General features: G+C 43.0%; 2 protein-coding genes across 2 annotated transcripts in view; one reads left to right on the forward strand and one right to left on the reverse strand.

The window, feature by feature from the left end:
* The window catches only part of LOC137414496 (uncharacterized), a 114,653-nt gene extending 104,036 nt beyond the window's left edge, over positions 1-10,617 (reverse strand). The window contains exon 1 of the mRNA XM_068100060.2: positions 10,445-10,617. The gene's annotated coding sequence lies outside the window, so the exon portion shown is untranslated. The remainder of the gene's footprint in view (positions 1-10,444) is intronic.
* Positions 10,618-10,831: 214 nt separating this feature from the next.
* The window catches only part of LOC137414560 (endosome/lysosome-associated apoptosis and autophagy regulator family member 2-like), a 155,734-nt gene continuing 153,482 nt past the window's right edge, over positions 10,832-13,083 (forward strand). The window contains exon 1 of the mRNA XM_078770035.1: positions 10,832-11,148. Coding sequence (XP_078626161.1) covers positions 11,074-11,148 — 75 coding nt within the window. The 5' untranslated portion in view covers positions 10,832-11,073. The remainder of the gene's footprint in view (positions 11,149-13,083) is intronic.

The raw sequence follows: 13,083 nt of genomic DNA on the forward strand, positions 1-13,083 counted from the left end.
GAGACAAGAGGCAACTTGACTTTTAATGTGAGATAAAACCTTCATGCTTCCGTCAGGACCTTTTTGTTCCAGTATCTGACATCCTAAGTTAATTGCATTTTTTCACCAAAGTATTTGGTAAAATAGTAGCTCATAATTTTATTTTCTGAAAATAGATGAGTCTCGGGATCACACTCTTCTACCCAGGGTTTCCAGTTGGCCTAGTAAACCACCACCTCTGGTCATTGTAAACCCTACCTGTGATCTTTCATACCCTCGTTACCTTCCTTGTCTACTTGCAGCTTGCCAATTTTCCTTCCCTGTCCTCTCTTCTTTCTTCCTCTTGTTCTTCCAACCCTTTAGTCTGTGTGTCCACGAGTTGCATGTTGCATAGGGGAGGTTTAAAATTGAGTTCCAGAAAGAAAACACCCAGAGGAGTTAGATTTGCTGGTAAGAGCGAAAGAAGTGAGGCCGAGGAAAGATATCATTGGAGGTCATCGACAAGATCGCACCTGTCAAGGAAAACATGCCCAAAAATGCCGGGAAGGCACGCATCAGTTCGACATTCCAAGACGCTTGAGATTCCAAAATCCACAATTCATTGCGTTTTACACACGGACCTATTGCATCCGAAAGCCTACCTGATGCAAGTGATCCACCAGTAACTGGAAGAGGATTACATCACTTGCGTTATGTGTCCTGCTTTAGAATGTTGAACAAGACGACTGATTTCTTGATATTCTGAGATGACAATCAATCTTAGTGGAGAGGCAAACCATCATGACTGCAGGATTTGTGTGTGTGATGCAATTCCCATGAAACAAGAGAACACGAGCATGACTCCTCTGACTGTCAACGGCCACCTTCTTCCTCTATAAACTAAACTCACATCGCTTGACTATTATCCATGTGGTCACCTGAAGACATCATTGTACTGGAGGACATAGGTTTGCCAGTGAACCTCGTTGCCCATGTCAAAATTTCAATATAAACCAATAGGAACCTTTAAGTTCAATTGGTTCTGTAGAAACCATAAGAGTTAACTGGTCTGAAAACCCATAGAGTATAAACCAATCAAAATATTTTCATTATAATTTGTTAAAAACAAACACAAAACACACAGTTACATTTATAATTGAGTTATAGCCACGTTCTTTATAACAGGGTTTCCTTGTCGATTATTTATTGTGTATGTGAATACAAGTTGTTTGCCATTCAGGAATCGGATATCTCAAATGGTAAACCACTGTTAGGGTTCACCAGCGAACCTGGGTTCAACTCCCAGTCTGGTGCATGTAAATTTCCCACATTCCCAACTGGTTATTTTCAATCCTGTTCATTTATACATTGGTATTGTTACGTTTGCAGGGGGTAGGCAGTGATTATCTTAGTTCAGGTAGCATTGCATAGGTAGTGTGACTGTCGTGAAGAAGAAGAACCCCCATGTATCATAAGTAGGGGCTGGTAGACCGTATGTGGTGTAAGAGCGTATCTTTGTTCCCATCACGAGGGATGGGGGTTATGTTAATTAGTTAGGGATTATGGGTAATTAATCCTCTGCATGTAATGGCCTCTGTTATTTTTCCTCTGTTCCTTATGACACAAGCAGCACACACACCGATCAAGAAATCGCGCATTGATAACACTAAATAAAAAGCAACCGGAAACAAGACATTGCACAATACCGCTGGCACTACCAGCCGCGACATCATCACATCAAGCAGGCAGGGCCATAAGGCCACGCCCCGGAGAGTAGTGATTGGTCCGGGACTATGGAGTGATGGTATGGCGGCCGCTGATAGGGGAGTGCGCGAGCGTCATCGAAGGAATTGGAAGACCGGAGTATAAAAGAACGCTCTCCCCGACATTTTTCTCTCTTGGTTGTCTTTCATCTTCTGGCTTTGGTGGTGAGCGGTGACGATTTTGTATCTTGTTCTGCTTCGGGATTTCACGGCGAGCAGTCGGAGTTCATAGTGCTCCTGAGCAAGTGGGATTCATTGACAAGCACGTGAACATTTTGTAGCGCTCTTGCGCCGGGGACATTGGAAGTCTGGACGATCAGGTGGACGAGCGCAGTGGAGCGAACGAGGGTGTGCTATGGCCTACTACCCGCTCGCAGTGCAGCCTGTGGTTCCCGCGCAGGGACGGAGAGGCCTGTGACGATCCGGGACGATTCCTGACGAGGTTCAAGAGCAGCTCGGAGCTAAGTGCCCACAAAAATAACGCATTTATTTTCACAGTTATTTTTCCCTTTGTCTGTATTCGAGTCTGTCTGGGGACGTCCCATTTAGGACTTTTATTTGGCCGTGTTTTATTTTGTTGCCGGCATTCTTCAATAAAGCCGGTATTTTTGTACATTTTAATTCCATGTTGGGTTTGAATTAATAAGCATCAGGTTCAAAGACGTTGGGTGAAAGCCCTCCAGGTAAGTTCGTCATCCTCCTTTCCCTCGCGAGTAAAGGTCCGCCATTGGATTGAGCACCTTGGAGTTAAAGCTCGTTTGGTCATCCGTGTCGCCCTGCCTTGTTCACTACAGGGCAAACACACGATAGTATGCTATTGGTCTCATAGTATGCTCATAGGTCTCATAGATAGTATGCTGGTTCAATTGACAGACTAGCAACTTGCAAAATCGAATATTTTTCAGGTATATTGGTTGGTCTTGTGCATTATTCTGTCTGTTTGTTACTTGGCCAATAATTTTATTTTTGACAAGTATGTTGATCACTCCGGTTCAATTGACAGACTAGCAACTTGCAAAATCGAATATTTTTCAGGTATATTGGTTGGTCTTGTGCATTATTCTGTCTGTTTGTTACTTGGCCAATAATTTTATTTTTGACAAGTATGTTGATCACTCCGGTTTGTGTGTGTGTTTGTTTGTCTGTCCACTCATTTATACTTGCCTACAGGTCACAATTTTAAACCGATCTTCACAAAACTTCACCAAATGGCAGAGTTTGTGGTCTGACAAAATCCTATATATTTTTGAGGTCAAAAGGTCTAAAGGTCAACCACTTTTTTCCAATCTCTACAATCCTCAATTTTCATCTGATTGACTTGGAATTTGAATGGGATTTTCAAATCAGCTAATTGAATGCAACCACCAACTATTTTGGAGATAAACATAGGCCAAAAGGTCAACATAGGCCTAAGGTCAACCACTTTTCTCAAATTTCTAAAATCCTCAATTTTTCATCTGGTTGACTTGAAATCTGAATAGGATTTGCATATCAGCTTGCTGAATTCAACCACCAACTATTTTTGAGGTCAACATAGGCCAAAAGGTCAACATAAGCCAAATTTCTAAAATTGTCAATTTTCATCCGATTAACTTAAAATTTGAAGATGATTTGCATATCAGGTCACTGTATTCAACCACCAACTATTTTTGAGGTTAAAAGGATGCTCTACTGAGTGCCATTCTACTTTGTTCTCTTTTGCCAAGTGTCGCTCTATGAGTGATTTTTCATTTGTTTGTCTGTCAATTGTCTACAGGTCACAATTTTAAACTGATCTTCATGAAACTTCACACAATGGTAGAGTTGGTCATAAGGAAGAAGCGTATTGACTTTGAGGGCAAAGGTCATCTTGAGGTCAAAGGTCATCAAGTTTCTAAAATTATAATTTTTTATCTGATTGATTTGAAAATTGAACAGCTTTTTGGCATATTGAGTTACTAAATTGGGAAACCAGCTATGTTTGAGGTCAAAGGTCAACTCAAGGTCAAACTTTTAAAACCATCAATTTTCATCTGAAAAATCATAAATTTTCATCCTATTAACTTGAAAATTAAACAGCAATTACATAGTATATCACTGTATTGGGAAACCAACTATTTTTTAGGTCAAAAGGTCAAATGTCAACTCAAGGTCAAATTCTAATATCATCAATTTTCATTTGAAAAATCATCAATTTTAATCCGATTGACCTGAGCTTTGATTAAGATCGTCAATTTTAATCTTAATGAATTTGATGTATCTATGGTAAATTTTTATTTTGGGGAGGGGTGGATTTTGCAAGTATCGTGCTCTGCATGACGTCGTCTTATTTTTTATTCGTATTTTCTGCTGGTCCAGTATGTCACTTTCCTTAATGAAACCATTATAACCTACTGGTCCAATTTCCTATGGGTTTTCTATGGGATTTTCGACCTGGGTGGGACCAAAGATGCCAGCACCACTCATAATGCTACGGATGAGATTGAATGACGTATATGCCAAGTGATTAAAACCAAGGGCAGCCAAGTGGAACTGTATTAAATGAGACAAGTTGATAATTTGGATGCGTTTCGGTGAGTTTTTAATCTCCACTAGTATTCCCACACAATTAAGTTGGCCAGGGAATGTTTACGGATCAAGTCTTTCGACGAATCGACTGGCCCGACCTGACTTTAGACTTGTCCTTCCCCCTCTCTCCCCATCTTGTCTACCGCTCCCGATGTTATTTGTTTTATGTGTCTGTTTGTCTTTCTGTGTGATTAATGTTCGCTCTTTCACGAGCCTCGATCTTGTATACAAAAAAAAAAAAAAAAAAAAAAAAAAAAAAAAAAGTAGGTTTGAGCAGGAGTTACAGTAGTAATTTGTTCAGGTGTTAAATTTATGATCATGTATTCCAAAAAAAAGAAGATAATTAAAGCAAAGCAATCATGCGAAAAGAAAAACAGCCCTGATAACACAGCCATCTGACACATTTCCCACAGACTGTGTAGGTGACACAGATGGCATGGAAACACTGGCTCAGCATTTAATAGGTATGTGCACAAACAGTATGCACCACCAAAGTGCACAAATTATCAACTTGGAAAGATTGAAAATTATTTACCAATAATGGTTACAAAGCTACGTGATTAATTTGGCACAGGATTTGGGATTTTTCCTTTGTCTTGTGATTGCCCATTGAAATCCACGGTTTCATTCTTATCTTTGTTTTTTCGTCATGTGGCACTATGGCCATTAGTTAATTTTTGAATACACAACGGAGGTGGATACTTTGAGACTTATATATTTGAGACTTGAGTTGAGAGACAAGGATTCCTTGTTTGTTCGTCCCCATCTATTTGCTCTATCCACCCTGCTGTTGACGTTTCCCCCTTCTTCTCCTGCTGTTCCTTTTGTTATGCTGCATCCTGATGCGTTCTGTGTTCTAGCTCTTCCACGAGCGTTGACTTGCACACTAAAAAACGACAACTTGCAAGCACAAACATATATATATATATATATATATATATATATATACATATATATATATATACATACACGTCACATGCGCACACACATACATGTACGCACACACGTAGGTGCATACTTTAAAACCTGGGAGGGCTCCGTCACACCTTATGAAACCCGCTACGTGGAACGAAACTGATCCTGAAAACATTCCTCTCCCCAAGAAACAAATTGAAATCCATAAACCAGTTCGCAGTACTAGTGTTCCAATATAGCTGCGGAATAATAAACTGGCCCCAATCAGAAATCAACAAGTTAGACATCAAAACAAGAAAACTCCTTACCATTCACAAAATGTTTTACAAAAACCAGTACATCCAGAGAATGTACCTACCAAGGCGAGAGTGAAGGAGCGGCCTCATGAAACTCAACCAGGTGCACAGAGCGACGAATGTAGGACTAGTTGAGTTTGTGAAATGCTCAACAGACTATCGATGCAATTTGTAAACAAACATGAACACAACAAACCTGAAAAAGTATCCCTAACTCACCTTGCAAAGAATTTCCCAAAACAGGTGCGAATAGAAGATGCCGCACAGGAGAATTCAACAGCAACAAATACAGCTCCAACAATTTCAAAAAGACAAAATAAATTCATAAAAAGAAATGTAAAGCACTATACACCAACAACTGGGAGAATGATAGAAGAGCAGGAAAATACAAAAAATAATTGGACATAGTGGGGATAGACAAAGAAGGCTGATTGGAATGGCTAAGAAGAGGTCAGCTCAACTGAGACGGTGAACAAATCATAATAAATGCCCAGGATCAAGGATACTACACCAAGTGTAGATTCTACAAGACAGAAATAGAGAGTACTGGTCATCTGCTCTCAGGATGCAAAAAACTATTATCAGAACAACTTTCCACACAACAGCACAACAAAGTATGCAAAGTGATTAATTGGGATATCTGCAAAAAATTAAACATTCCAGTACCAGAAAACTCAGGGCAATCATTGAAAATGAGGATGTCATGCTCATGTATGACCTGATGATTCCATTGAGCGTGAACATACAGACTTGGCATTTAATATGGAATATTTTTTTTGTGGGGGTGAACTTACTTTTCAAGATGTCTTAGAACCAAAAGTTCATTGGAATTATGTTGAAATTATTCTAGATTTTGTTAATGTGACCTTTAAAGGAAACAAAACCAACATTTGACATTTCGAAACAAATAAATTGATCTTTGAAAGTGATGTAAACTGCTATCGAACTCAATTCATGGACAGTACTGTGTTAAATTTCTGTACGTTTTCCAGAAGTATCTCTTTATTTTGCATATTAGCCAAAAATTTTTTTTAACAAAAACAAAAGTTAAATTACGACTGGGATTACGGACAGTAAAATTACAGTTCAGTACTACGTGTAACCCCCACGAGCATTCAGGAGAGCACGTACACGTCGAGGCATGCTGTTCACGAGAGTTGCCAAGGTTTGAACAGGAATCGCTTGCCTTGCAGTGACAATAGCCTGCTGCAATTCACGCACAGAGGTCGGCTGCTGGTCCAAGTGGTCGATTTGACGCGTTAATTCTGCCCACAAGTTCTCTATCGGATTCATATCCGGGGACATGGCAGGCCACTCCATATGCTCTACACCACGGTCAGCAAGAAAGTGTTGGATCATGCGAGCACGATGAGGCCGTGCATTGTCATCTTGGAAGACAAAGTTTCCTCGAAAGGCTGCACGAGCAAATGGAAGCAATGTTTCTTCCAGAATGGCACTGTACTTGAACTGGTTCAGGTTTCCATTCAGAACAACCAGGTCAGTTTTTCCCCCTGCATGAAAAGCAGCCCAAACAGTCACCCCACCACCTCCAGCTTGGACTCTTGGCACTATACAATCTTTGATGTAGGCTTCATGCACTTGTCTGCGCACTCGGACGCGGCCATCTTGACAATAGACCAGAAATCTAGACTCGTCACTGAAGATCACGTGATTCCAGTGTCCTGGCTGCCATTGACGGTGCTCTCTGGCCCACTGCAATCCGCGCTGGCGGTGTTGTCTGGTCAGGCGTGGCTTTCTCAGGGGATGCCTGGCACGATAGCCTGCTTGAACCAGTCGTTGGTTGACTAGCCTTCTGGATACAGGCACATTTGTCAGTTGCTGCCACTCGGCCCTAAGCCGATTAGCTGACTTGGTACGGCCATTGCGGACTAACCGGTGCAGCTGGCGATCATCCCTCCTTGTGGTTCTGTGGGGATGTCCTGGCCTCGGTATTGGAGTAGGGATACCCCTCTGAGCATTTCGTTTCAGGATCTTTGACACCTGACGTTGAGTGATGCCATACTGCCGAGCAATAGCACGCTGTTTCATGCCGTAATTTCGTAAAGCCACCACTCCATGACAAACAGCATTGTCGAGTTGACGGACCATCTACAGAGGAAGCGGCAATAACTTTTGGAGATGTGCAGCAGTTGTTTTCCACTAATACAGAACGTAACAACCCTTGTATACCCGATTGTGAAGACAATCGTCAAATGTACCTGTCCGTACATTTTGCCACGCCACCTGTGATATAATCCTGTTGTTGACTTCTTGCTGCGACAGACAATCAGTGACATGGTTCTTTTAACAAATAAATCACCAAAGTGTAAAAGAAACTCACCAGATTAATATACTGAATTAAGAAAGTAAACCCAAGTCAAGAAAAAAAAAATATTCCATATTAAATGCCAAGTCTGTATAAAACAAAGCATTGAGTCTGGCCATTGTACTCAGGAAGTAAAAGGAAAAGACAGCATTGATGATTGAGATATCAGTATCCAACGATTTTGGCCTAAACGACGCAGAAATCAAGACTAGAACAACACGCAGTGGAGAGCATTCCTCCGCCTGGATTGCCATATCACTCAATCGTGAAGAATCACTTTAAAAATTCAAGTAGCTGGATCCGAGTCCGGATCTTCACCAAAATTGAATCGATTCTTCCTTGTCTCATACACAACCTGTCGAATAAGTTTCGTCCAAATCCATCCATAACTTTTTGAGATATCCTGCTATGTATAGTTTTTGGCCCAACCTCCCAATAGTGAAGAATCACTTAAAAATTTTAATAATTCTCATATCCGAATCCATGTTCAGATCTTCACCAAAATCGAATCGAATTGTCCTTGTCAGACATCCAACCAGTCCACCAAGTTTCGTCCAAATCCGTCCACAACGTTTATAGATATCCTGCTATGTATCGTCTTTGGTCCCATCTCCCAATGGTGAGGAATCACTTTTAAAATTCTAGTAGCCGAATCCGGATCTTCACCAAAATAGAATCATTTTGTCGGTGTCACATACGCTACGTATCTGCCAAATTTCGTTCGAATACATCCACAACGTTTTGAAATATTTTGTCCACAAACGGACAGACAGACAAACGGACAAACAGACAAACAGGGGTGGCGGAGGTAAAAATGACCAAATACAAGGAACTCAAAAATGAGGTCAAGAGATCTTGGAAGTGATAATGGAGCAACAGAACTTTTAAAACCATCCCCGGGAATATTACTACAAATGAACTACAAGTGGAGGCAATCCAGGGTTGACGATCCTGAAAAGAGCATTGGAATAAAACTCTGAAAAAGTTGAACAGCTTAGTCCATGAACTGTGATCCTTTACCGAAGTGGAGGTGGATACTTTGTGTCCTGGGAGGACTCCGTTCCACCTCCTGAAACCCGTAAATGGAGATAACAACAAACGACGCACACACACACAGTGTGTGGATGATAAAGTGCATGCAAATGTACAAGACAAATCCCCAAATAATAGAGCTGATTGAGAAAGCCATAGACCTATGGAATACCAAACGAATCCTGCAGCACTCAGAAGGAAAGATGGAAATATCAGGAGTAAAGATACGACGCAAGATCTTACAAGGAGACAGCCTTTCCAGTCTCTTGTTTTGCTTGGCCCGGGACCCACTAAGTAACCTCATTAATGGGCAAGGACACGTATACACCCTAACATCCAATAAAATAATGTTACGTTTGTGTGGGTAGAGGATGAAATGCCATAGTAGAGGTAGAACTGTGTAGGATAGCATGGACCGAGTGCGAGTAGGAAGCTAATCTCGATGTATTTAAGTAGGGGAAAACTGTGAGCTTAAGATTGTTTATGTGTCTTCACACGGGGGGGAGGTGGAGCTTGCGTTATCTAGATAGGGGGTTAAGATTGCTTGCGCTGGAGATCTGCCAAAGTGGACCTGGATGCACAAATGTCACCGGTGGCAAGTCCAGAGTCCAAAGCTGCAAGGACTGCAAGATACATACATCTCAAGAGTGTTGCTGCACTCTGCTGCCAATTCATCCTTGGGTTGGTTATTCGGGCAGGTCACTATCCCCAGCTCCGATCCCACGCTTCTTGAAGTATTTATCAATGGTTGTTGCTTCAACCTCTCTCCATGATTGTTGCAGCCAGTAGATTGCATGTGAAAAGATTGGTCTGCCTCATCAATTCTGGACTAGTTATTCTCTGCTTCTTGCTTTTGCAAGATTGCTGTAAGTTTTGCTTACGGAACTTGAGATACAAAGTTTGGATCACTGTGGTGTGACGAAATGTGCACATAATATCTTTCTTTTGATTTATAATTTATCCCTCTATGAATACAACGGAAAACCTTATTCTCTGATTCTGATGCACCAGACTCTGTTACAGAGCGTTGGTGCTTTTGGCCATGGTGTTTGAGATAGCTCGCCTACCCTTTGCGAAAGACACCGTGGGATCTGTATAACGTCCACCAACCAATACTGGCAGAAGGCACACACATTGATGAATCACCAGGATGACAGTTTATAGCCGAGGTTGTAATTTGAACAGCTTAGAGTCAGAGGTGAGTGTGAGTACCTCCAGGCCATCCTACCTCCCCAAAACCCTATTAGTTTTACTTACAGCTGCCTGGAACAGTGCTGTCTGCATACGCCCCCGACCCCGTATCTATTACCAGCCCCAGATGCCAAATCCTCCTACTGTGTGGCACGCTCCAAGATTGCTCCTTGTGTCTCCATTTTCATTATTTTTACCCATTCCCAGCATCTCACCACCTTCTCTGCCATACAAGTATCAATATACTTTCCTGAATCTAACCACCTGTTATCTACCTTATCTGAAAATTTGGAAAGCTTATATTCTCAACCCTACTATCTATATCATTGATGTAAATTACGAATAATAATGGATTAATGGTCCTAGTTGTACAGTAGTATTGATCCCTGATGACCCTGAGGTATCCCATTACTTACATCCTCCCTTTCACAGACACTCTTTGCTTCCTCCATCTAGTTGGCGACACCAGCCAATCTCCAAGCTCTCGCCTTCATAAACAATCTTCCATCTGGTACCTGATCAACAGCTTTTTGATCAGTCTAGATATACTACACCCACTGCACTTCCCTTGTCTACCCAGTTAGGAACTGCTTCATACATATTGAACTGCAATACTTTTGTTGAACATTAACCTCCTTTTACTAAATAAATGGTGGCTTTCAATTTTATCCTGTTCAGAGGCAGTTTTTTTGGAAATCTGGGAGTAATTACCAACTATGTACAATCCAAGTAAACAACCACAGCACCCATAAAAAGAAGATTAAGGTAGCATAAAATCCTCCCTGCCAACGTCAGTCCTTGTCACTGTACGTGATGCGTCACGTTTTGCATGACGCGATGACGTAACGACGCCGTATAGCAGGAGGGGCTGTGGTGCCGGGTTCTTTAAACGGCTTGCTTTGCCTCAGGCTGCAAAAGGAGAGCGAGTGAAAATCCGTTTCCTTTCGCCACGGCCTCTCAGGTGCTGAGGGAAAAAATAAATAGTTATCGAGTAATTAAAATAGAAACGAGGCAAACGCGTTGAGGAGAGACAGCTTGGACGAACATGGTTGTGGGGACGCTGTTCGCGCTCCTGCTCGCTCCCTGCTTGGTCACCTCACAGCAGCGCGTCTGCTTAGACGTGAGTTGCCATTCGATCCTTTAAGGAATATGATCCCGATGTTTATTTGCCTCGAATTCTTATCGTGAATTTTCTCAAACGTTGAGGAATCTGTTGATAACGTTTTGCTTTGCGCATGCGGCTTGTGCAACGAACGGATTTGGTAAAATCATAAATAAATAATATACAATTTCACACATACATTAATATATATATATATATATATATATATATATATACATATATATATATATTTATTCATGCAAATGTTATTCCTTTCGATTAATCAGTATCATGTTGTTCAAGTCTCGCTCTGCTGTTTCACCTCAAAAGTGGCGCTTTTGGGTTCACTAAATCACCTCAGTTTGTCCCTCTCCCCCTCCACTACCCCCCTGCGCTCCCCCCCTCCTATCTCCGCTTCCTTCTCTCCCCCTTCTCTCCCCCTTCTTCTCTCCCAACTTATCTCCCCTCAGCGCAAATTCGGTGAGAAAGAAAGCAAGGTGAGAAAGAAGTCGCCCAGCACCTCGGAAGCCCAGAGCCTGAAAGGAGAAGGATCCAAACGGGGAAGAATCTCCCACCCTGAGCCTCCTCCTCCAAAGTGAGAAACAGAGGTCGCCCCCTTCGCCCCCCTTATCTCCCCCCTTATCTCCCCTCCCCCCCTTATCTCTCCCCCCGCTTATCTCCCCCCCTTATCTCCCCCCTTATCCCCCCCTTATCTCCCCCCCTTATCTCCCCCCCTTATCTCGCCCCCTTATCTCCCCCCTAATCTCCCCACCCTTATCTCCCCCCCCCTTATCTCCCCCCCTCCCTTATCTCCCCCCCTTCTCCCCCCCCTTATCTCCCCCTTATCTCCCCCTCCCCTTATCTCCCCCCCTTATCTCCCCCCCTTATCTCCCCCCCTTATCTCCCCCCCCTATCTCCCCCCCTTATCTCCCCCCCCTTATCTCTCCCCCCCTTATGTCCTCCCCTTCTCCTCCCTTTCTCTCTCCCTTCTCTTCCCCCTCCCCCCTCCTCTTACCCCTCCCCCATCCTCTCCACCCTCCTCTTCCCCCTACCCCCTTCTCCCCCTCCTCTCCCCCTACCCCTTCTCTCTTCCCCCTCCTCTTCCCCTACCCCCTTCTCTCCCCTCCACCCTTCTCTCCCCCTCCCCCCTTCTCTCCCCCTCCCCCTTCTCTCCCCTCCCCCTTCTCTCCCCCTCCCCTTCTCTTCCCCTCCCCCCATCCGCTACCCCCCTCCTCCCAGTTTCTTTGAATGCACTGAGCTAATAAATTGTAGTAATTGAATGGTTTATATAATAAAAGAGTGTATTTGATTTTAGTTGATTCGTTATCGTATTCCGTCAAGTCGTTTCTGACCCCTGGTGACATTCATGAGCAGATTCCCGATCCTGCACTACTTCTTGAAGCCCTGGCAGAGACTGTGTGGTTGCAGACTTTACCCCCATCCATCCAGTACATACACTTTCTCCTTCTTCTCCTCATTCTCATTCCTTTTTTTATTAATTCCCCTCCTCCCCCCACACTCCCCAAACCTCCTAATCTACTGGTGGTCTAATTTTTTCGGGCGCTGATGATTCTCAGCTTCAACCGTGGGATATTCCAATAATCTTAAGGCCTTGCTTTCCACGACATCAAGCTGAGCAAGATATGAGGCAGGGGAGCCAGCCCATAGTGGAGAGCAGTACTCCATCAAGCTGTGGATGAAGGCCTTATCGGTGGATACAAGTTCAGATGTGCCAAGGAAGGACTTTTGCACGATGAGGGATGCCCAGTCGGTATATGATGTACACATCTGCAGGGGTGGATACAGGAATTTCAATATGGGGGACGGGGTTGGGGGTGCTCCCCCGGGAGATTTTGAAAGTTTCATCGTCAAGAACGGTATTTCCTGCGTTCTTGGAAATTTCTGCAGTTCCTTGTGTTCTTCCCTGGCTCAATCGTTCAGCAGATTTGCGAT

Source organism: Myxine glutinosa, chromosome 1, assembly GCF_964187855.1.
Source record: "Myxine glutinosa chromosome 1, kmMyxGlut1.1, whole genome shotgun sequence".
In the NCBI taxonomy this organism is placed as follows: domain Eukaryota; kingdom Metazoa; phylum Chordata; class Myxini; order Myxiniformes; family Myxinidae; genus Myxine; species Myxine glutinosa.